The sequence below is a fragment of the Cynoglossus semilaevis genome, chromosome 1, assembly GCF_000523025.1.
Source record: "Cynoglossus semilaevis isolate Cse_v1.0 chromosome 1, Cse_v1.0, whole genome shotgun sequence".
In the NCBI taxonomy this organism is placed as follows: Eukaryota; Metazoa; Chordata; class Actinopteri; order Pleuronectiformes; family Cynoglossidae; genus Cynoglossus; species Cynoglossus semilaevis.
The window spans coordinates 2,653,587-2,679,070 of NC_024307.1; the positions used below are offsets into that span (position 1 = coordinate 2,653,587).

Sequence of the window (25,484 nt, forward strand, 5' to 3'; positions counted from 1 at the left end):
CGTTAACACATACCGTCTTCTGAAGAGCGCATGAGCCTCTGATTGGCTCACATCCTTCTTTGTACCTTTGTACCTCCTGTTCACATGACTAACTCTGCACTGATGTTTTTCATCTCGTTTTCATTTGTCGATAAACGCATCAATACGTTTTGTTACTCTCATTAAGCCACACATAAAACAAATTACCCGGTTATATCGGTAGTCCGATAATATCGGCCCAATATTAGCATAATTATGTCATATATGTCAAATCGTTTTTGGTTTTTCCTCCGCTAATAAAAATCCGATGCCTGGGTTTCGCCAAATGATGTGTTCCCTAAAAGTAGTTTTGGGGAAAAATGGCTGTACATGAAAGTAAAAATCACTAGATGGCAGCACTAAACTTCCTTAACCACCAGACCACCACTGCCCAGCTATATTGGCGCCTAAGTCAGCAGTACTGGTCCCTCGGAGCCGTGGCTGCTGCTGCTGCTGCCACTGGACTTTCCCAGCATGGTTGGCTTCAGCTGTCACCAGGGGTCAACGGGATAGCGTTAGCTCTGGTGCGAGGCCAGCCGTAGCATTCAGCTAGTCTCAGCTGCTAAGAGCGGCGCGTTGGCAAAGAGCGGACGAGTTAAATATAGAGCTATACTTTTAGTCTATGTGACTATAGTCAAAAAGGGTTGGGAGGGGGAACAGGAGGGTGGGGGTGAATGGAGAATACAGTTGAATAAAGAGATACCAACCAACCCTCCACTGCCCCCCCCTGCTCCTTCCGCCCCCTTTCATTCACATACACTCTTCAACTGACTTCTGGAAAGGATCGAGGGGGGAAACAGAATCAGAGGTGTGTTTGAGAGTGGACAAGCTGTTGGAATGGAAGGGAGAGAGAGGGAGGGAGGAAGGGAGGGAGGGAGGAGAGAAGGAGGAAGGGAGGGAGGGAGCAAGCCAGGGAGGGAGGGAGGTTACAGAGCCTACTGGTATTAGTGTTCTTTTTCATTCCCTCCCTGACCTGAGGAGCTGACAGAAGAAAGAGAGAGGGAGAGAGTGAGGGAGAGAGAGAGAGAGAGAGAGGAAATTGAGATGGTGTTCAGCTCCACCACTCAGTAGCAGACGCCAGTGTCAGGGTGGATGACACAGACCTGAGGATACCGGTGGACACTTCATCTAAAAAACGGTTTTATTTTTTTGTTGGATTACTCGGTGTGACTGCTGAGCACCTGAACCTGGGCACACCTCGACGGCAGGTAAGTCACAGTTTGGTCCGAACTTTTTTTCCTTCGACTCCTCGTGTTAGAAACAAGGCAACGATGAACTTTTCCATTTCCTCAAGGACGGCTGTCAGAACTTAAACGTGGAAAATAAAAGCATAAAGCCGTGGTTCCTGCTCAGGTGCTGGACATCCATCACTGAAACGACTCTCCTCTGAGGCCCGTCGTTCAGTCAGAGCACTTTTATATATATGTAAATGATGCGGATTTATTCTGTCTTATTTATTTCTGCATCCGAAAGCAGACAAGTGGCTACTGTACGTGTCGGGAACGTCAGCCATCGTACGGCTTTGGCAGTGTGACAGTGAATTCGTAAAGGAATGTGTCATGAATCGAACCTTTTTTTTTTTGTGAATAACGCCGAATGTTTCTTCATGAATGAGACCTTTTCTTCTGAAGGACCGTGTTTTCATGCAGCATGTGGGAAGAGAAGCCCCCACATCATCTCCACGGACAAGAGGGGCGATGGTGCAGGGAGACACTGGACAGTAACATGTTAGCCTCGTACGTCACTTCATGTATAGAAACACGCACGCACACACACACACACACCTCTGTCTGTGCCCTCTCCTACAGCCCCCCCCCCTCCCCCGACCCCCACTCAAACACCTACTGTACGCAGCGCCCGGTCTCTGACTGTTGCACATGCCGACACCAGAGATCACTTGGCACGGTGGACATACAGAGGCTGCAACACCATGACATCAGTGGGTCTGAATATTAATAGGTTACTAATGATTCTATAAATGAATTCCATTGGATACACATGAAGTCATCTGCCTTTTAGGTAACGCTCTTGGCTCCGGCCATTTGATAGGAAGCGCGGACGCGTTCCACCGTCGTGGCTTCAATTAAAACGGAAAAAAAAATCCGAATGTGTCCGAGGCAGGTGTGGTTGATGTTGCTGTCAGTGTCCAGGGGCTCCACGGAACCTCACCCTTCCTCTCTCCCTGCCTCCCACCCTGTCCAGCTGCATGAGGGGGCCTGGCCCCTGAGCACTCACTGATATCAGGGCTGGAAAATGACAAAGAGAGTCGGCCCAGAGATATTACTCATTAACATTTTTGTGTTTGTTCCAGCGTTATCATCCAGGACATGGCCTGTAGTGTCTGTGGAGCTAACCCTGCGGTGCACCGTACAAACAAAAATGACTCTCAATTCACTAAAATCTCGGCCAGTTTAGTTGAAAACAATGCTGAAATAGCCACAGGAATTGAAGAAAGTCACTCACAAAGATCTTCTTCAACAGCTCTGATTCTCCTTTTTGTTTGTTTTCATAGCCATCTGCCGCCACCTAGAGGGATTTTATTTAACTGTTCTGCCTGTCACTTGCTCATTGACGAAAACAGAAAAAATATTTTTCAATAAATAAATGATATTTTTCAGATTCAGATTGAGCGAAATTGGATAATTTTCAACGGCACAACCTTACGACCTCTCACGGCCCACGGCACAGTGGTTGAGAATCTCTGACATAGAGTATATGTGAACTGAGGTCCATGTTTAAAGTGAGATCAAACTGGTCAAACATGGACCTTCGCCAGAACTGCATTGATCTTTTTGGGAGGCGGGGGGTTTGGGTGGGTTACTAAATGACTCACAGGCTTACCTCATGACATTACTATGACTCAGGGTCACTTCACTCACAGCTGCTCATGTAGAAAGGGACACAGTTCAGATGTGAAGTGTAGCGTCATTATCCTAGCAGACACCAGGTTTCTCTGTAGGTTCAACACTTACATCCCATTCAATACACTATAAAACTCCATGCACTAAATTAAATCATTCAGTACAACTCCCATTACCCAGGGAGAAAGGGCAGATATTCCTTCACACATTAATCTTATTTTATTAGAAAAAGGCTGTTCATTATAGAAATATCACCAAAACGTTAGCATTCGCTGTTTAAATGTAGGTGGGCGCTAATTTACTGCATATCATTAATGTATTTACATTTCATACATTTATAATTACTGTACAGTATATTCATGTGTCAAGAGTCGAGGAAATATTTGTGAATATCTGACAAGAACGGAAACTGCTGCTGAATGTCCATGACAGCCACGTTCATGTGTGGTTTTGAATAAACAAGGAGGAAATCATTTACAATAATTTACATTAAAACTTTTTTTAAAAAAGATTTGATAAACGATAAGCAATATCGCATTCTGAAATTTTGGATTATGCAAATTATGCATTTGTTTGTATCAGGTTAAGTTTGAAAAATATATATTTAAGATGGTAGGACTAAACACTGATGGTCGATTTTTTTTTTTTAATTTTGTCTACCAAATAGATCAGGGGTGAATTGATGAATTTCGAAAATAAAAAGAAATACACAAACACGTCATGCTTAGGATACTTTTTCTACAAGCATCTCTGTAAATTAAGATTAATGGCATGTAAAAGTCATGTGTAAAGGCTTAGGATACTTTTTCTAGAAGCATCTCTGTAAATTAAGATGAATGGCATGTAAAAGTCATGTGTAAAGGCTAAAATGCTTTATGATTTTCTACGCCATCTATTGGGAAAATGTGGGTATTGCAGGGAAAAGACAGAAGTTTAATGATAACATAAATTATATAATTTGGAAAAGTTTGGCGGGTCAGATTAAAAAGGCCCCCCGGGGCCTTAGTTTGCCCAGGCCTGGTTTAGATGCATCAACAAACTGAAACATTTAACTTTTATGGCATGTTTACAAAAGTACTAACTCTTTTTTTGTTGTTGTTTTTCTTTGAATTTTCTCCTTTTCTTCTGCGTATCCTGAGCTCAGTAACATCGGTCCATTTTTAGTTCAATGAGCCTCATTCATGGCTATGCCTCGAGCTGTGCATAGAAACAGGATATAATGGGAGTTGGTGTTCGTACGGCCGTACAGCCTCTGTCTTCCCCATACGTCTGGTGGGCCTCAACAACAGCTGTGACATATGCACAGCTCCGGTCGGATCCAGGTCTCTGGTCTTGAATTCCAAAAATACAGTTTAGACACATTGGGATGTTTCACTGGACTGTGGCACTAAAAACTTCTTGGGTTTAAAAATAAGACCTAAAAACTGCATAGCAACCCACGATCTTCTGGTGATTATATTATATTATAGCGCAGTCTAGTGAGCAAATATTTATACTACACATACAGTACGCAGTATATAAATACTGTAAGAGGACATTGGTCAGTAAATTTTTGTCACATAATAATGATGATATGGAGAATACTCAGTGTACAATAGACACGTATTTTAGACCAGTGACTCTCAATTGGTGGGTCGCGACCCAATAGTAGGTCACAAGTAGACAAGTTTTTCCGGGGTCATGGGCCTTTGCTAAGGCAAAAAAAAAAAAAAAAATGATGAGAAAAAAAATCAGTGTGAGTCTTGCTTATTCCCCATCCTTAACAGTAGGTGGCGATAATACCACTGTACATGAGATGACATAAACCTCAGTACTTCAGTATCTTCAAGACCTATTTTTACTTCATCGTGTTCGAAGTATACTGTGATATCTTATCCGACGTTCAAACTGCTTCATCTTTTCACTCAAGGATCTGAGAAGTTGAAAATTCTCCTTGATTTGGGTCGCGGCTCGTCATCGCTATTGATGGTCCTAGAGTCCTGAAACTGGACCAGTTGAGAACCACTAACTGAGTCTGGTATAGAAAATAACTCAAAACTACGAGGCACATGTTTCGCCTGACATCCTGATGACTCGTCCTTTGTAGTGACTGGTGTGTGACGTTGACCACCAGAGACACCTCATCGGCCCACGTTTTACTAGGATGAAATGAATAGACCAGCAGGTCTGTGTAGACCACAGGAACTGGTTGTCACTTTGGTTGTTAGTGACTACGTGCTGACGACTGAACGCGACGCTGTAATTATACAAACTGTGGTCGTGAAACACTCCTATCATTCAATCCTTTCTTCTTCTACTCTGCCGTCAACACAGTACGGCATTGTTCCTGCGATAATCGGGTTTTGTTACTGCATATGTGAAAATGCGCACAACAATAAACCAATAAAATGACAGACAGTTTTCTGTCCCGAGTGCTACACCACGATGGGCCAAATGCTAAGACAGCTAACCCACTATCCACACTCACTCAGAGTTTTGACAAACCCTCACTCCAACCACAGCACACATTTTCACTTAGTCAGTGTGAAACCCACAACCTGTTTAGTTGAACACCACCCTGATATACTCACAGGACTTGAAAAAAGACACACGTGAAGACCTCCTTCAACATCTGTGAGTCTGTCTTCCATTTAGTGGAAGATTTCATTGTTCTGCCTGTCAATGTGGCAAAAAAGAACAAAGACTTAAAGACACTAAATATAGATGGCTTTCAGACCAATTACAGTACACACGATGAGCTCTAGAGGCGCACTTGTAGAGGAATCTTCATCATCAGGTAATTATTGTTCTTGTGCTTTGTCGATTGAAATCTCAAGTATTATTTATTATTATATTATTATTATTACTAAATTTAGAATAATGAATACTAAGTGTACCACATTATTTCGTTATTTTTGGTATGTATATGTATATATAAGCAAAAATGCTAAAAAGGTTCTGGTCACAGTGATGCCAAGACTGGGTCAGAACCAGGGTCATTCTTGACCAAATGGTCTTGTTCTTCTTGTTGATTTAGTAGAACATGAACACAGACTTTTGGGTCAATCTGGACCTGGTTCCTCGGTGCATCCCAGGCTGTTCCATCCATATGTTGTCCTGCCCTTTCTAATATTAGAGCAGACAGAATTTGATCTCGTACTTGATCTGCAAGGCTGTTAAGATGATATCCACTCATGCCATTAGTTGACAGGAACCATCATTAGACCGTTTCGGTTAACGGCACTTGAGTGGATTGAAAGAAAAAAAAAAGTAGCTGTTGCCATGAGGACTGTTCTTTGTTTCAAGGCTATTTCATAGTATGTTGAACTCGTAGAAATAATGGATGTGGCGGACATGTTTCCTGTTATGTATATTAAACTAATTATGACGGATGGAGGTGAGTCATATATTCCAACAGCTGCAGCAATCCATATGCTCGATGACAGACTGGTGCTTTAACAACAATGAGGTTTGCATGTTGTGTGGCTAAATAACGCCGTCCACAGTCTCTGCGCTCACACGCGAGGACCGTTCATTTACATCCAACCGTTTCACCTTGTAAAGATTTGCTGCGTGTCTTGTGGCTTCACATAAAAATCATGGGAGTTCTTGAAAACCTGAAGTGAAAATGCAACACCATCGCTGCGATCACACCCCATAATTACTTACAGATTTAGGGTGTTTGTTGTTTCTCTACACCAGGGGTGTCAAACTCATTTTGGTTCATGGGCCGCATACAACCTAATTAGATGTTAAATGGGCCGGACCGGTACAATCATAACGTAATGTACTTCAAATAACAATAAGTCTGTTTGTTTTCATTTAAACAAGTACATGCATACTAGATATTGTTTTTATTTATTTATATTTACTGAAATATAATTTTAAAACATAAAATATATATTGTGAACAACAATATTGTGTATTTTTTATTTTCAAAATTCATCAAATTGGTTGGATTAAACACCGCCGCGGGCCGTATGTTTGACACCGCTGCTCTACACCTTGTTAAATCAGTCATGCCAGTGACGGCAAGCTAAGGCCACGGTGGGCTCCAGAGGGAGGATCGGGTTAACTTATCATCAGGAGTGTACTACGAAACGCAACCCACAACCCAGGTTGACATTTCCCTCCAATATGCTAAGTCAACGATTAAGTTATTGTCGCCCTGGTGTATTTATAGACGCTGTCATTATCGTAAAACAAACCATAAACTCTTGAGTTCCACTCATGCTTGAACAGCTTCAACAAAATAGATCTTGGGAAAGTCATATTCTTAGTCGGAGTTGGGGTCTGGACAAAATAAGAACATCATCCCACTCTAGCGGCAGCATTTTTCCCCTGATCTTGGCTGACCCCACAAGTCACTGGCCTTGTATTTCGGAATGTGCTGTTCATCAAAATCCTGGAGCGGGCTGGAGCGTCGTAGCCTTAATGGGAAGTCGGCGTTTACATAACATTACTGTCAGATGGATTTTCTAATGGCTGTAAATGTCAACCACGAAAGAGTCGTGTTCAGTCGTCTTATCTTGGAACAGCTACCAAATAGAAAACACGAAACACTTACGTCTGAAGTAAAGGTCTCAAAAAATGGGGTCCAAGTCCACGTCTCCGTATTCTGCCATTATTACTATTTGACTAATCAGTATTTAAACAACTTACTACTGACTTAAAAATAACCAGGTTTGTTTTTACACGCCAATCGGTCCAGTTTGATACAAAACACATTTTTCTAATATATAGTGGAGGGTCCCTGCTCAGCCTCAGTCTGAGGGTCCTTGGCCTAAAATATGTCAGAAACTCCTGAGCAATAACATTTTTAAAACCATGTTTGGCCGCGTTAGGATCTGTGCTGTGAAAATGTCAAAAAGTCCAGTCGGAATATTTTTCATTTTCCTTTTTGGGTGTTCTTACATAATCTGAAGCTTTGGCATTTTTTCCCCCCATGTCTCTGGCAAATTAATATCTGCATTTGACTCTCTGCTAGTTAAAGTCCCGACTGAGCTAACCCTGCTTTGTGTTAACGGTTTATTTCAGTTTCAACAACTTCAACATCTTTACATATTCAGATTATTTTTACATCTTTACATCTGTTCTATCTAGGATCAGATATCTAATAGTGTCCGATAATATCCTCCAACTCATATTGTAGGACCGATATTAGCATAATTATGTCATATCTGTAAGAATCGTTATCGTTTTTTTCCTCTGATAATGAAAACCTAAGAACCTCAGAAAGGTTTGGGGAAAAATTGTTGTATATGAAAGTGAAAGTCACTAGATGGCAGTATTGCAGCTAATTTTATTAATCTAGTTTAATAATGTGTTTGGACAACATAGGCATTATCAGATATCTGCAAAAAGTTAATATCGGACATCCCTAGTTCTATCTTTTAGGTCTTGTTTTAAGACAGCTGATAACATGAGTCTTTCAGAATCTTTCTGTCCACATGCTGACCGATGGCAAATTTCTCTAGGGCCCTTTTTGACCAAAGAATGAAGGCATGTGTTTTGGGGCCTATAAATACTCATATATGTGATGTGACAGCTGAACTAGTCCAAACCCTGGTATAGATTTGGGCTCCTCTTTAAATTTAGGGCTCAGGCCTTGACCGGAGTCTCCCGGGGTATTAGGCCGTGCTTTCATATCACAGGGCATCAAGGTACTGGACGTAGGGCAGTCGCATTCAGTCGATGGTTGAGATGCCGAGAATGTGTGCAGACATTGTGGCCGAAAGGCACCGAGCTCAGTATGAAGGCGTATTGTCTTCTGTCTCATCTTTATTTTCCATACAGACAAGAGGGAATGTTGCATGTCAGACTGGAATGCGGGGCCACGTGGCTGAAGAATTCCCATTTGTTGCTCTGGAGAATTCACTACAACGGAGACGGCGGGGATCAGACACCACGCTGATGACAAATTGCTATCAACGAACGTTGACGAAAAATAGGCTTAAATATTAAAAAGTATCAAAAGTAATATATACTTGATATTTTATATGTAAAAGTATATACTGTACAAGCATATATATGTATATGTGTATATATATTTTAATGTGTATATATATATATATATATATGTATGTATATATATACATATATATATATGTATGTATATATATACATATATGTATATATATGTATATATACATATATATACATAAAGTATCTATCAGGCCGTGTATACTGTATTTTTTCAGACAAATTATAGGGTAGCTGTCGAATAATCATGATTAATCGTGATGTGTTTAACATTTGTTTAATTCTGTGACAAATCCAATTAATCCAAATATTAATTAAGTAGAATTTATCCCACTCTTATACTAACACTACACAACATGTTTCGATCTCCGTTAACACGTACCGTCTTCTGAACAGCGCATGAGCCTCTGATTGGCTCACGTCCATCTTTGTACCTCCTGTTTACATGACTAACTCTGCACTGATTGGCTTCTCTTCACGTCAGATGTTTTTCATCCTGTTTTCATTTGTCGATAAACACTTACCGGTTATATCGGTAGTCCGATATTATCGGCCCGATATTAGCATAATTATGTCATATATGTCAAATCGTTTTTGGTTTTTCCTCCGCTAATAAAAACCCAATGCCTGGGTTTCGCCAAATGATGTGTTCCCTAAAAGTAGTTTTGGGGAAAAATGGCTGTACATGAAAGTAAAAATCACTAGATGGCAGCACTAAACTTCCTTAACCACCAGACCACCACTGCCCAGCTATATTGGATCGGTTGATAATGGAATCGGAAAAAAAGTGTTTGGACAATATCAACATATCTGGATATCAGCAAAAAGTAAACATCGGACATTCCTACTTTAAATAGTATTTTATGACCTGCCCAGTAGTAAACAGTACTAACCAACTAAACAAGGACTAATTTACTGCCTTAAAAGTGAAACACTGGAGCCCAATAGAACTTGCCGTCCAGTGTTTCGGTCTTCATTACCAGTGTGTGAACTGGTCGACTTTATTCAGTGCGTGTGTCAGTGTCAGTGAACAGAAACGACACCGCAAACGAGACGCTCTGTTAACAGTAGCTTCCCTGGGATTTCACGGCACCGTGCCACAAATTAAAAATAAACCGTCAAGTGTTACGCACTGCGCCAATTAATTTGTCAGCAGCACTCTGTCCGAGTCATTTACAGTATGTTTCCACTTTCATCATCGCCCCCCCCCTTGCCCTGCCCTGCCCCCACCCTGCCGTGCCCTCGCCGCTGCCCATTTAATACCCCTCCCCTGGTCAGCATGCAGACTCCCTGGCACTATTTGAATGGTGGCATGAAGATTGTAAGCACTTGCGCCGCTGTACTACAGCATGTGGCCCGCTGATAGTGAGTCCACAGCTGAAACTAATAGTTATGGACAGGAAAGAAGGCACTGTAATGAATCTACAGCCCAGTGTGCACTCACTGAACCCTCAGGCCCAAGATAAGAAATGTTCTCAAAGTGTCGGTTTGTCAGATTCTTTCTTTCGTGTTTGTACCAAGGGCAGTTATGAGTGTTATCCCCCTTCTACCCCTCGCGCCCCCTTGCGCCCCGCTTTTTCTTCTCTGGATCATTTCCTGGAAACAGGTGGGACTCAAAGAGACTGACTTCAAGCACCATTACAACTAACTGCAGACTTCACTTTGATTGCTGCTCTTAGGAAAACAAATTAAAAAAAAAAAAAAAACCCTGTCAGACCGACCAGTTTTCAGGTTCTTGATTTTCTTCTTTTTTCTGTCACTTTTTTATAGCCATTTTAACACAGAAAAAAAAAAGAAATCCGATTTCAGCTTCAGTGTTGCAGATTGCATTGTTCTTATTACTGGACATTTTTGGCAAACGTGCTCATGATGTCCCAACGCATGATTCAGAGCTGATTGTGCTATGACATCAGCGGTGGGGATTTTAGAGGGTGTGGGGATGTTTGTCTGTTTGCAATTAAAAGGCCGCGTTGATGTAATTTTTTGAAATTGATCACACAGTGTGTTCAATGTCTTGAGGTTCTTGTCTCCCTCTCTCTCTCACACACACACACGCACACACACACACACAGAGCTGCACTACTGACCCAGATGTGTTTATTTAGTGCCGTTATCTTCAACCGAGGATCCAGATAAAATACACGTTTCTGTCCATGAGGTTTTCCTCAGACTCTCAGGGATGTTTCAACAGGATTGCACTGCATTGTTAAAAATGCTAGTACACATATTTCCCACTTTAAAAAATAATAATTTAAAACAAAAATTAGAACATTTGAAATCCCTGTGTTTACAGCAGATCTGCTGCAAACAGGCTGCCATTGGTGCCAAGCATGTGGTAAAATAGGCTGCCATTGGTGCCAAGCATGTGGTTCCTCTGGGAATCAAACCAAGGACTCGCTGCTCCTGACACCTAATTAGATGTCAAGTGGACCGGACCTGACCTAATTAGATGTCAAGTGGACCGGACCAGTACAATCACAAGATAATTACAAGATAATTATGAATAACAAACATTCCCCTTTGTTTTAATGCAAAAAGTACATTGGATAAATCTTCATGTTTAATGAAAGATACATTTACAAAACATTTTCTGAACATGAAGTGTTTGTGTATTTTTTTTAATTTTTTCAAATTGATCAAGCGGGCCAGATTGAAACCCCAAACGGGCCAATTTTGGCCCACGGGCCGTATGTTTGACACCTCTGCGCTGCACTATGGACCTGCCTAATAACCAACTACAACATTTTAACAAATGGTTTACGGACCAGAAGAGCCTGCGGGCCAGGAGTTTAGTCCACCTTGAAGCTACTTCAATGAACACGTCACTGGTGATGTACTTGATTTTTCAGTTTGCTGGGCATTAAATAGTTTTCCCACTTTAATAAAGCATTTCCTGCAGGTAGAATTTTGAATTTCTGATTATCATGCAGAGGCAGTCTATAGAAATGAGAACAATCTGGAAAAAAGTGAGAAAGAGAAGTCAAAATAACTGTATCTTTAAGTTGGCCATTGAAAAAAAGGGAAAAAAAAAAATCTGGCAGTGAACTAGCACAGGATCTGAGTAATGCTTCTGGCTCGTCTACAGTTTCCCGAACTATTCCTTATCACAACTGACACAAAAACTGACTGAAAATTAAATATTAAAGTTACTACAGGATGAAAACCCTTGGTTGGGATTTTTCTTTTTTGTAGGAATTGCTGTGAGTATGTCAGGAGCAGGTCAGGGGAAAATACATAAATGACTGTTTGGAACGTTAAGTATTGCACGGGGGAGGCTTGGTAAAGATTTGGGGTTGAATTTCAGCCAGTGTAGTTGGGAAATTGCTCAGAATTGATGGAACCACCGATGCCAAGAGGTATCATCAAAAACTGTTACAGCACACAGTGCCAGCTGGGAAGCTCCCTGACAGCGGTGGATTCATTTTTTTTTACACCCACATGGCGAGTGCTAGAGAAACACAACGTCTCGCGGACACAAATGAAAACTAATGATCTATTTTAACATGTTTATGCTTTCTTTAAAAAGGTTAGGAGTTAGGAGTGTGAAACTGTATTATAATACAGTGGGGGCCACCACGGGGCACTACTGGGGCCTCAGAAAATTGGAGGGAAGATAAGAAAATAAATGTAAAAAAACCCCAAAAAACCTGAAAAGTACAACATGTACACTGCCATAATAATACGTTTCCAATAGTACATGAATACACCTCAGCAAGACAACGTCGTTATCTGTGTGGACCTGACGGTTTCTGCCTGTAATCAAACTGCTCTCCTCCTTAAGCTAGCATGTAGCTAACTAGCCTGTTTTGACAGTGCTAAAAACAAACACGTTTGTTAATAATTTTCTTATGCTAAACCAATTTAATAATTATATAAGTGAATAAAAGTAAGAGAATACATTGTAAGAATACATTACAAAAACTTTTCTTTTTTTTTTTTTACACATTTTGTAGTATTGCCTGTGAGTTAGCAAAGGGGGGTCCCCGGCCAGATGCTAATGCTGTTTGCAGGGAGGGGGCGTCTTTGGGCATGTAGAAGTTTGGGAACCTCTGTTATTATAGACTGCAGCGACTACAGCCGTAAACACGGGTCACGTCCAGGCTCTGCTGTGGTGTAAATATTCATTCACAGCAGTTCATTCTCTCAGTTTCAGTAATCAACATTGTAGAGCACGTCACCAGGGCCCGTGGCGTTAAAAGTAATTAACACATCATCACGATTTGATTTAGAGTCTGTCATCGTCTGATTTATAGTCAGGATCTCCGTCAAATGTTTCTCTCAAGATTCTAATTCCAAACAGCGAAGGTTAAAGCACCCAGGAGTGTCACAACTGCCCCGCCACACCATCAACAACTCGGCGTGAGATACACCACACACGTGAGCAGATGGAAATTGTCAGGAGAGCACAGAGCGACACAAGACGTAAATACACACCGGACTAGATTATGAATATTTATACCACATTATGGCACTGGACGTAAATGTTGCACAGGGCAATATTTCACAGCGATTTACCCCGTGTGTGTGTGTGTGTGTTCACAATATGTATAGGTCTGTGTATGTTAGATAAAAGTGTGTCAGTAAGGCAGAGCACGAAGAGTTATGCTTTGAGAGAAGGTAAGCAAGGGTAAAGTCGTAAATCTGTGAGCTGTGAGCAGGCGTTAAAACAGCCTGTAAGTATCATACTGTATACTACTACTACTACTACTACTGTATACTTCACAGTAGCCAGTACCTCATTCATGGGCATGAATGTAAGACATTTAAAATATATATATATATACAACAAACTTGTCCTTTGGCCCCGATGCAGGCAGAAGATGCGGACCAAAAGCAGTGGAGTGGAGACCACAGCCAACGGGGTGCTGGGCGTTTCACAGGACGACCGCGACCTCAGCCAAGAACAGGAAGTGGGTTTGTCTGTGAAGAGTCTAAAAGCAAGAGTCCGGCAGAATGTGTGCGAGGATCCAGCGGAGGTGATCACTGACAAAGAAAAGCTGCTGCTGACGTCCTCGGACGCTGGAGAGAAAAGACGCGACATCATGGATCTGCCCAAAGAAGATCTGCTCAAACTGCTGGGGATCATGGAAGGAGAGGTGCAGGTGGGTGGCAGCCCCTCTGACGTCACGACACTATATCCTTCATGCCTTTTGACCAGTTATAACCATCATTTATAAATTGCCATGAATTGATGTTCAGAACATTTTTTTGCACAATAGCTCCATCTTGTGGTAAGAATTGGTATAGCTACGATCCTGACTCCGTACACGCTTCATTCCACTCGTTAATATGCCTCATTATTTTTATCCATATCCTTGATTGCAGGCCAGAGAAGATGTCATCAGCATGTTAAAGTCCAAACAGACTTCCGCTGAGACCGTTGAATCGCGTTACGGCTCTGCAGTTCCCACCTCGGCCCTCCAGGCCCTGCAGAGAGACAGCTCCATGGCTGCCAGTGAACCACTGCACCACAGTGTCTACCACGAGCCCATGGCTGAGGTCAGTTTACAACCTCTTCTAATCTCACCTGATCTCCCAATTTATATGAATTATAATTCTAGGTTTCAAGACAAAAAAAGAAAAGTACTAACTACTGATCCACATGTCATAAATCTAGGTTTCAAGACAAGAAAAAAAAAGTACTAACTACTGATCCACATGTCATTTTCTTTCATAATCGTATGATTTTCACTGCACTTCTCAGCTTGATCGTCTGCAGGAGAAGCACAAGGAAACGTACCGACGGATGCTCGGTCAGTTGCTGCTGGCTGAAAAGTGCCACAGACGCACGGTCCACGAGCTGGACACCGAGAAACGCAAACACGTGGACTACATGAACAAGAGCGACGACTTCACCAACCTGTTGGAGCAAGAGAGGGAGAGGTGAGGAGATGAGGAGATGAGGAGGTGAGGAGATGAGGAGATGAGGAGATGAGGAGGTGAGGAGATGAGGAGATGAGGAGATGAGGAGATGAGGAGATGAGAGGTGTACCCGTCACTCACACTGGGAATGTTAATGTTTTATATTTTCTTAAAAAAAAAATCCCAACAATGTACAGTTATATTACACATATACACTTAAGTAGAGTAATTAATATATGTATGCACATATACAGTATATATGTGTACATATATACACATATATATGTACACCTATATATGCATGTATATGTATATATGACCTCGACTGTATATTAGAGTACATATATACATCATATACATATATGCATATATGTATATATATATTTATATATATATATAGAGCACATATATAAGTATATATATATATATATATATACACACACACATATGTGTGTATCTTGTAAACTTGGTTCATGAAACGTGCATGAGGTATAGTACAGAGTACAGAGTACAGAGTACAGGGGAGAGAGGGAGAAGCGTGGCTGAGGGAGTGCGTCAACCCTGGGGGCAAGTGCACAAGATGGTCTCATCAGACCTGTGGAGCGTGACATGGAGACAGCGGGAGGTCTGGTTTCTAAGGTGATGACCTCACATGCTTTCCTTGATAGGTAGGGAAATGTGTGAGAGGTCAAGTGGAAAGTGTTGTTAAGAAAAAGGTCCAGGTTAGAGAGGGAGGGAGGGAGAGAGGGAGGGAGAGAGGGAGGGAGGGAGGTAGAGAGACAATGACCCTGGGTGGGGGGTCGGAGGGAGGTGAGAAAAGGAGGAGGCATCTGAGTGGAGTGAATGAAGCTCCCATGACATCATCAGTGAAATGAAGTCATCTCTGAGGTTGGACCGCCTGTTGGTGAGAGGTGATGGGTGAAGAGAGGCCGGATGGGGAGAGAGAGGAAGCGTGTGTGTGTGTGTGTGTGTGTGTGTGTGTGTGTGTGTGTGGGGAGGGCCTCTCTGAGATCAAACAGGCTCGGTGTGGATGTGAACTGAATGGTCATGAGAGAAGAGGCCGAACTAATTAAAGTCTCCACAGATGAAAAAGGACCGCTGTTTGATGAGTGTTCTGATGGAAGGACTCACATCACGTACACACACACACACACACACACAGAGCTCAGTGTGAAGAAGAAGACACCAGTCCATCCCACCATCAATGCCAGTTTCCTTTACTGGTCACCATTTAGTCAGAGCAGCATCAGTTCACATCAGCACTTTACCATGAACGTCCTGGTGGCCAAAGAAAATGACTTAATTTTCAAATCGGCTGAATGTGAGCCTCCCCCATAGAGTAGGTAAGGACAGCCGAGGCCCACCTTCCCCAAAATCGTGTGCACGTATTTGAAAACATTTTATTTTCACAGCCTTTAAAAAAAAAATACATTCATAAACGGTTATTTGCGACAGCAAATAATTTCACTTCATGCAGGCCTCCTCTGTGACTCTTTGGCGCCCCCCAAAGGAGGCCATTGTCACTCAAAAATGACATGAACGTAAGAGCCGCACGCGGGGGCCGCGTGCGGCTCTTACGTTCATGTCATTTTTGAGTACATGAATCTCTCGCGCATGAGCGTTGACGCAAATAACCTGGAAAATTCACTCTCAAAATGGCAGGAAAAAGTGGAAAAATTTTGGGGGGCAGTTCATGTGTGCCCTGGAATATCATGGGGGCTCTTTGTGGTAACACAGTAAAAACTGTGGCTCCGACTGGTTGGCCACCTCTGCCTTAGGTCATCGTGGGTTACCGTGTCCACGAAAACGTCAGTACCAGACATCAGAGAAGCAACACGAGACACGCACGTCTTCACGTCCGACTGAAGATTTGGTTTTGCTGACATTCCTTTTGCCTTGACTTCACTGAATACCTAACTTGCAGCCAGTTTTGTGCACGAATGAGCGCAGAGGAGATTCAAATCACAAGATGGAAATCGACCTTTAAGCTTTCACTTTGATGTGAGTTCAGCGGGTTCGAGCACTGAATGACAGATGCTGTTTTCGAGGCAGGATTTTAATTATCGTGAATGCTACATAAAATGGTCTTGCTAGCGTTTCAGCCTCTTGATGCTAACAATGCTAAACCAGTGGCCCTCAAGTGGCCGCCCATGGACTGCATCTGGCTGGGAACCATCTATTGACAGCTGTTGGATTTTTTTTTAATCAGAATATGACCGCGTTATGGCAAGTGACTTGACCGACTATAATCTTTGTGGACCCGTAGACCCATACTCTACAAACTGACCCGACAACAACCAATAAGGCGACACAAGCTCATAATAAATAGCTGAGACAGTAGTTTGATGCCTGGCATAGACAGTGTGAACCGAACACTGCCATTTCACCTTCATTTGATCCTCAGTTTGAAAGCAAAGAGCTGACCTTCTTTTTGATGCCATGGACTTTTCAGCAGCTTCCTTGGCCGATCCTCAGTCACCTCCGGGAGAAGAGGGTGCGGGGGACAGGGGTCTTGATCTCTTCTCTTTTGTCCAGCCCTGGTTGAGGGGAAATATATGTAACCAGAATAAAAAGAAAAAGAGTTTTTGGGATGAATTACCAGGTAAATTTCTAAAGCACATTCTGTCCTATTCTGGTTCAACGACACCGTTGGTACCTGCCTGTTCTGCCTTTCACTCTCATTTTCGTCACCTGGTTGTTATCAATCACATCATCATCTCTAAACATCTGGGAGAGGGTGAGGGAGGGAGAGAAATCAGAGGTTCGCGCCAAAAATGTTGGAGGAATGCAGAGTAAGGGAAACGGAGAAGATGACACTAACTGATAACCACCCTCTTAGTCGACGGGGCAATTACGTGTCATGAAGTAAAGAAAAAATTCCAGCTGGCACATTCCCATTATTATGATATTGTAGATGTACAGAATTTGGAAAAGACAAAATAATTATTTACTCAAACTATATCATTCAGCTGTACTGTATGCAGCAAATGTACACGGAGTAAACCAGGCATGGGCAAAATAGGGACTGGGGGCCAAATATGGTCCATTTGGCTTTTTAATCCGGCCCGCCAAACTTGTCCAAATTATGTAACTAGATAGATAGATATGACATTTTCCTGACCCCACTCCCTGTCAAATTTTAAGACCCACTGTGGCCCACGCCTGGGGTGAACTGTATAGAACATTTGTGCTTTTTAACCAGTGTCCACTCTATGTTTTCATTTTTCCGTTTCCAGGACGTCAGGCGATGTCAGACAGTCTGTACATTATCACAGAACTTCCGTCTCAACAGTTAATGCTTCTCTGTCATTAAGGTACCATACAGTGTTTTGACAGCTTGTTGGCAGCTGTTGTGTCTACTACATTGTTCAACCTCCTGACACAGGCTGCAGTGACTGTATCACCTCTGAGCACATTCCCCAGGAAACAAGAAAAAAAAAAAAAAAGAGAGCTCAACCTCGAGTCACCTCGCATTAATAGTCTACAGCGTCAGTCAGTGCCAAATACCTCTGACATCACCGCTCTGACCTTTGCTTGAAAGTAATTTTAGGCTGCCAATATCGAAGGTGTCAGTGACATCTGACTGTGTAGGTTTGGATTTTAAGAGCTGCGCGGTGCACTCCGGTGGACGCTTGTACAGTAGCCAGGCATGCGTGCTAATCCCAACTGGCATTCGCCGCCGTTGGCTAACACGCTGTAGAGTGAAAAGACATTCAAATGGCGTTTGTTTTCAGAGATTTAAGTTCAAACGCATGTGTTTTTTTTTTTTTTCGTGGTATGATTAAGTGTTTCTGGGCAGAGAACTTCATGAACCTCTGTGTCACGGTTCCGTTAAATCCTCCCAGATCTTCTTCACCTCACGGGGGAGACATTAAAGTCATTCATACCTGCTTTTCTCATCACATGTCTTTGCAGGGGACTGTATTCACATACAGTTCTCTTTCAAGTGGAACTACAGCAGACATTCTCCCATGTCATACATGAGATTGTGCAGAATGTTTTGAGCTCTTCGCAAAATGGAGGTAAACGTTCACGTGCACCAGCTTTAAACGGAGGCAGATTTAAAAACGTATCTAAGTTTTACATTCTCAAACCTGTAATCACTCCGATACGTAGTAAACAAGCCATGAAAGTGGCATAGCTATATAACCGGGGCATTTTTTGAAAAAATACAATTTCTTATTATGTGGACACTTTGTCTTGTGGAGACATCTTATTGCCCTATTGTGTAAAAGAGCACTTTTAGGTTTGAATTTTGGTTTGGACGTGGGATTAAAAGTGTCAGATTAGAGTTAGAGGAAGGATTAAGATTAACTATAGTGATGTTAAAGTTAGGGTGAAGGTAAAGAGGTCAGGGAATGCATTATGCGAAGTGCTCAAAAACACAAAGACCAGTGTGGGGGCAGGGGGGCGGAAGGGTGAGGGGTGTAAAACACACCCTCTGTGGCAAAGGTCCCGCCCCTTTCTCAGTGTCCAAAGCTCAACAGCACACATTCTCTCCCAAACAAACATTACTGCCGTACATGGGTGAGATGACATCACCTACTGGGGATCTGTTGTTGACTTAACTTTCATTGTCTTAATATAATTCGATCATGCCTGGAATGTGAGGATGGGAGACCTATGGAGCGGAGAAGGCCGCAGTGGCTTCATTCACCATCGAACCGGATTTTATTCAAAGGCAAAGATGCTCTGGCATCAGTGAGGGGAGAATCTGTAGTGGGTGAGTTTCAGATTGGAAACATCTCAACTTCTCAGTATTTAGACGGGAGTTTTCTACCACTCTGGGTGACTGAACCTTTGGAGGGTAAAGAATATTCAGTCTAGCATCTACGAAGCTGTTTTGTTTATATTTTACAATGCAAACTGTTCTGAGTGAATGTTTTGTCTCTGTGAAGGGGGTGATGCGGCGTTTGCATTGAGTCGGATTTGCATGCACTTTGTTTAAGCCGGAGTTAAAGGTACATGAGCAGCATAGAAAGAAGCCGAGAGAAAAGGAGACCAGTGGGTCGGGGTGAGTGTGTGTACTGTAAACTGGAGGGTGGTGGTGGTGGTGGTGGGGGGGATTGAAGCATACTAGTAGTAGTAGATAGATAGAGCTTTATTAAGGAGTTAATTAAAAATTCATTAAATAAATTAAGGAGAATTAAGGAGTACACTATACCACAATTATATTATTGTAGTAAAGTATGTAGCATTGGATACCAAGTTGGAAAAAAAGATCAGGTTTGTGCAATTATGCTGATCAAACTATAATCATAAAACAAACACCTTTATGTGAATAATACTTAAAAAAGGTTTGTGCGTGTTGTTATGTTTTGGTTACACAAAAGGTACATTGAGTTTTAATTCAGTTAAAACAAAGGTTTCAATGTTGTAAATGTTGTTTCATTTACACCTGTAAAGTCGCACCCCAGTTTGAAGGCTGCTGACTCTGACACGAGACACACAAACACAACAGTAATGCCTTGACTCGTCTTTCTTTCCCCTTTCTTTAGGCTGAAAAGGCTACTCGAGAACGAAAAAGCGTACCAAGCAAAAAAGGAAAAGGAGCACTCCAAACGTCTGGCCAAGCTGCGAGAGGAGTTGGTCAAGCTGAAGTCTTTTGTCCTGATGCTGGTCAATGAGCGGCAGCAGCACCTCGAGCAAATGGACAAACAGAGCCAGCGGGTCCAGGAACTCAGCCAGCAGTTGCAACAACGCGAACAAGCGCTGAGTGAAGCCAGGGAGTGTGCTCAAGAGGATGGCTTCAGGGTGAAGACCCTGGAGGTTGAGCTGAAGGAGAAATCTGCCACATTCAACCAGCAACATGAGGAGGTGACCGCCAAGCTGGCCGGTCAGGAGCAGCACAACCGTCAGCTCAATGCCAAAGTTTTGGGACTTACACATAAAGTGGAAGAGCTGGAAGACACCAACAGGATATTGAAAAGGTCTGAGGAGGAATTGCAGGAGCTCAGGGAGAAGATTACCAAAAAGGAATGTGGCAATTCCCATATGGTTGCTGAGTTGGAGAGTTTGAGGAAACAAGTTCTAGAAATGGAGGGAAAGGACGAGGAGATTATGAAGACTGAAAATCAGTGTAAGGAACTAAAAAAGAGACTTCAGGAGGAGGACGCTAGGAGTAAAGACTTAAGACTGGAAGTGGAGAAGCTCCAGAAAAGAATGATGGAGTTGGAGAAACTTGAAGGTGCATTCAACCTGAGTAAGTCTGAGTGTACACAGTTACATAATGCTCTGGAAAAGGAAAAAGGCCTGAACAAAGAGCTTTCAGATGAAGTTGTGTCCCTCAGGATCCGTATGAAAGAGCTGGAGTCCTCTGAACTCAGGTTGGAAAAGTCCGAGCTCAGTCTCAAGGATGACTTGAGCAAACTGAAGTCGCTGACGGTTGCTCTGATGGAAGAACGCAAGACCCTCATTGAGAGAATAAAGACAGATGAGAAGAAACAGGAGGACTTGAGTACAATGGTCAAAGCTGAGCAGGGGAAGGTTATGGACGTGACTGAGAAACTGATAGAAGAAAGCAAAAAACTCCTGAAACTTAAATCAGAAATGGAAACTAAAGTGGAAACTTTAACCATTGAAAAGGGAGAGCTAAACAACCAGCTGGCAAACGAAATGGATAAATCTAAAGACCTTTCTTCTGAATTCACTCAAATTAAAAGGAGGTTAGACGGCTACGAGCAGGCGGAAAGGCTATCAGCGAAAAACTCAGTCAAATGCGACGCGATGAGAATGTCTGACTCTGTACAAAGAGAAGACAACAAAATTAAGGAACTGACGTTTGAAATTGAACGCCTGAAAAATCGCCTCAAACAACTTGAAGTTGTGGAGGGAGACCTGATCAAGACAGAGGATCAGTACGATTTGTTGGAGAAAAGGTTCATGACAGAACAGGACAAAGCTAACATTCTTTCTCGTCAGGTGGAGGAAATGAGAAATCAGATAGCGAGAAACAAAGCTGTGGAGAAGGGAGAAGAGGAAAGCCGAGAAGAAGACCTTAGGCAGAGATGCAAGAGAGAAGAAGCTAGGACCAGGGAACTGCAGGCTGATGTGGTCGCCCTCAAAGAGAAGATCCATGAACTGATGCACAAGGAAGACCAGCTTTCCCAGTTGCAGGTGGACTACTCCCTCCTGCAGCAGAGGTTCCTGGAAGAGGAAGAGAAAGCCAAAAACATGAGAACAGAAGTTTTCCACCTCAGCAAAGAGCTGGAAATGGCCAAACGTCAGAGTCGAGCGTTGAGGCCCAGCTTAAATGGAAGAAGGATCGTAGATGTTGCTGTAACATCGACTGGGGTACAGACAGAGGTGTCAGCCACTGGGTCGGCAGAGGAAGATACTCCAGCTGTGTTTATCAGGAAGTCTGTTCAAGAAGAAAATCATATCATGAACAACATCAGACAAAAGTGTCTAAAGAAACCGACAGAAAAGACCGTGGAGCGTTGTCCATCATCTGGCAGTGACCTGGGCATGAAAAAATCCTGGATTCCTTGGATGAGGAAAAAGGACAACCACCCTCAAGAGACCAACTTGCACATCAATGGAGAGCATTTGCCCTCCGAACTGACTATGCCTGCAAAACAAGGGCAACCGTTACACATACGAGTTACACCTAACCATCAAAACAACTTGGCCACCCTTGAGATTAGCAGCTCGACTACCGAAGATGCTTTCTCTAGTTCCGCTCCCCTAAGCCCTAATCCATCTCAACCCAAATCCAGAATCACAATCATTCCGACTTACTCTGCCCCAAACCCCAAAAGAAAGCCAACGTCTACACATCACGGCCCTGAAAGAGCCAAGTCCCCGGTCACTATCACAGCCATATCCAGAGCCAAATCTCCAGAGAGCAGTAGAGCTCCCTCTAGTGGTTCAGGACGCCCTATGTCCCCAGTTACTATGATGACCGTCAGCACCACTGTGGTTTCTGAAACATCTGCTTCTCCAGAGCCCCAGGAGATGACCATGGGTCGAGCCGTTTTCAAGGTCACCCCTGAGAAGCAGATGGTCCCAGTGCCTGTAAGGAAGGGCCACAACAACACCAGCATCATCACCACAACCGAAGACAACAAGATCCACATACAGCTTAGCAACAGCATAGCCCCAAAGATGGTGGTCAGACCGGTGACTTCTGTAACCGAGGGCAAAGAAATGACCTTATCAACAGGCACGGTTCTGCGTTCCCCACGTCAAATCACCACCACTGCCACCAAGAGCACACAGAGCAAAGTGATGAGCAGTATCACAATCTGCCCTGCCACATCCACTACCACCAGACCCACACAGGCCTTGGTAAGTTTTAGTGGTTAAAGGAAACAAATCACTTCTCAGGTTTTTAATCAACTAATGAACTATATTTTGTGACATCATCTATCTATCGAAATGCATTTGTGTGTAAACAAAAGATATAAATCTGGTGATCTGTGACAAAAAAAATTCTATTAATAGAGTTACACTATAGAACAGATTTAGAATTTAATAAAAGGAAGATAAATTACGGAGGAAAGCTCATAAAAACTGACAGGAGACAAAGGTTCAAGGATTATTTTGGATACCATTTTATGAGCCATTTTAAACTTCTACCGTTAACTGTGTAATACTGTACTGTGATTTCACTACCAACATCCTTCTATTGTGCCACAAGTGGGCGTGTAAACAACACTGCGCTCATGTTCTCCAGGCCCTTATAACTTGGTCTTTGTGGATCCGATGGCTAGCGTGACAGAGATGGCCAAACAGGCAGGGCTGAGAACAGCAGAGCTAATGATGTGGCATTTTGCCACACTGCTTCAGTCATTCTGTAATTTGTTACGCTGTGTTTACATTCACATGCTGCCATGCAGGAGCACAAAGCTTTCTGGTTGACACAAAGCAGCCTTGCACTAGAAAATGCACTCTAAACCTTAGCCCAGATAAGTGCACTAGCATCGGGCATTATGTGAAAGAGTCGACATTTGCATTTTTCCTTCCACACTCACTCTTCATTTGAACTGCCGTTTAAAAACATCCTTTACTTCCTGTAAAAGAAAATGTTCCTTGTCTCTATTGTGTGAACTACAAGTGCTGCGTTTATTTTCCTCATCTGAAAAACGACTTGGTTTCTTTCTCCTTCTTTTCCAATTGTCAGACAGGGCATGATGCCCAGCAACCTCGAACAGGACTGACTCGCATCCCAATGTCCAAGAACCTCAAGACAGGAAAAGCGGTGTTGGGATCCCTGGGGATCTCGAGCGGACTGAGGTTGGAGTCCCGGGCTGAGACTCAGTCCATGAGGATAGAAGTGAAGAAATCCACTGTGAACGGCAACACTGTACACAGCGGTGGAAAAACCTGACTGACATGAGAAGATCCTAAAAGGCTTCAGAGACAACGTTCACGTCGACTATAAAGCTCTGAGGATGTTCCTGTACATTTTCTTGTCCTCAGATCTTTTATTTTTCACCGTCTTTGTACTTGTCTGTCTCGTCTATTTTGACACATGAATGGACTCATATTCAGTTGATTTACCGTGTGTTTAGTTTTGGGCATTTTTAGTTAAATGTATCAGACTGTGCGGCTCCTAACAGCTTCCTGCTCCGTGTGGTCAAACGACACAATATAAAACAGATTACTAATTTTTAATGTAACTTGTGTTTATACCTCCAATGTGTATTTGAAATAAATCTGTTGTCAGACCATAATGTCACTACTGTGTTATGTTACTATAATTCATATATGTATAAATAAAATAATATATACATATAAAAATACCTGCAAAAAGTGAGAAAAAGAAGATTAACAACAAATTAATGAATGACAAAGAAAAATTACAATTATAAAAATACGATAAGGTCAAAAACATTTTGATGGGTTGGAGTTCATGGTGCTGTTCTGGATTTGGATGGACAAGGTGCTGACCTTGAGTTGGTTTGATTTGTGAGGGTGCTGCTTTGTCTGTTTGGTTTTTTGGTAGCATGTTTCCGTTGGTGACTAAGCAATCATTTTAATTAATAATAGAAATAAATGTTTGAATAATAAATTGACATTAGGGAGTGGTTTTTAAATACATAATTAAAATCATAATTAGATGCACAATGATGCTAATGCTTATGCTGTAAAGCTAATTTGAGCAGAACGCCCTCAGGGTTTTTCAGTGATTGTTTTAGGTTTAGCTTCATCAGGTCCGGCCTTGCGCCGGAATGGATGGATGACCGTGTGTTATTTTCTAACCACTAAGTGCTTTCTGTCTGTGTTCTAAAAGCGGAGCACTTTCATCCTGGTTCCTTTGATACTGCGTCATCGTTAAATATAGGACAGGGGCGGAGTGATCGATGACAGAAATGTAGACAACAATATCACTGAACTATGGATCTTGGCAATGACACTAAAGATGAATACAAATCTATGGAAGATAACAATACTGAATGTGTAAGGAAACAGGGACTATTGCAGATGAAAAAAAAACATGGGACAACAGAGTAGTAAGGATCTAATTGAGAAATAAATGAAAAAAGTACAAATAAATTAAATATTATTATAAATGATATGAACAACTTTCTAATGAAACACAATTAGGTTGTATAAAACGGTCATACATCTGGGCATTCAAATACCTGTGCAAGACTTTACTGACGTTAACCTTCAAGTATTCTTCTTTTGGGATAAATGGTCATGGTCGTGGAGAAGAAGATGAAAAGGTAGCATAAACTTGGCATAAGTTTTGAAAACCTGGGTATGAAAGCCAACAAAATGGATCTCACACAGACCGTGTGTAAATGTGTTCACTGTAGAGAGGGGATCACGTTG

At 42.4% G+C, this 25,484-nt stretch overlaps 2 protein-coding genes across 3 annotated transcripts in view; one reads left to right on the top strand and one right to left on the bottom strand.

Moving 5' to 3' along the window:
* The window catches only part of tfb1m (transcription factor B1, mitochondrial), a 60,779-nt gene that overhangs the window by 34,809 nt on the left and 486 nt on the right, over positions 1–25,484 (bottom strand). For both annotated transcript variants that reach the window (XR_003050393.1, XM_025057805.1), the window contains exon 2: positions 17,127–17,239. The gene's annotated coding sequence lies outside the window, so the exon portion shown is untranslated. The remainder of the gene's footprint in view (positions 1–17,126; positions 17,240–25,484) is intronic.
* LOC103383874 (filamin-A-interacting protein 1-like) lies at positions 882–24,379 on the top strand. Its single transcript, XM_008317231.3, has 6 exons — positions 882–1,226; positions 13,654–13,942; positions 14,166–14,339; positions 14,545–14,723; positions 20,201–22,991; positions 23,827–24,379. The coding sequence occupies exons 2-6, from the start codon at positions 13,661–13,663 to the stop codon at positions 24,031–24,033; spliced, it is 3,633 nt and encodes a 1,210-aa protein (XP_008315453.1). The 5' UTR covers positions 882–1,226; positions 13,654–13,660; the 3' UTR covers positions 24,034–24,379.

Coding starts and splice junctions, on each gene's coding strand:
- LOC103383874 (XM_008317231.3), top strand. CDS start 13,661: ATGCGGACCAAAAGCAGTGGAGTGGAGACCACAGCCAACGGGGTGCTG. Junction 13,943..14,165: donor TCATGGAAGGAGAGGTGCAG/GTGGGTGGCAGC, acceptor CCTTGATTGCAG/GCCAGAGAAGATGTCATCAG. Junction 22,992..23,826: donor CCAGACCCACACAGGCCTTG/GTAAGTTTTAGT, acceptor TCCAATTGTCAG/ACAGGGCATGATGCCCAGCA.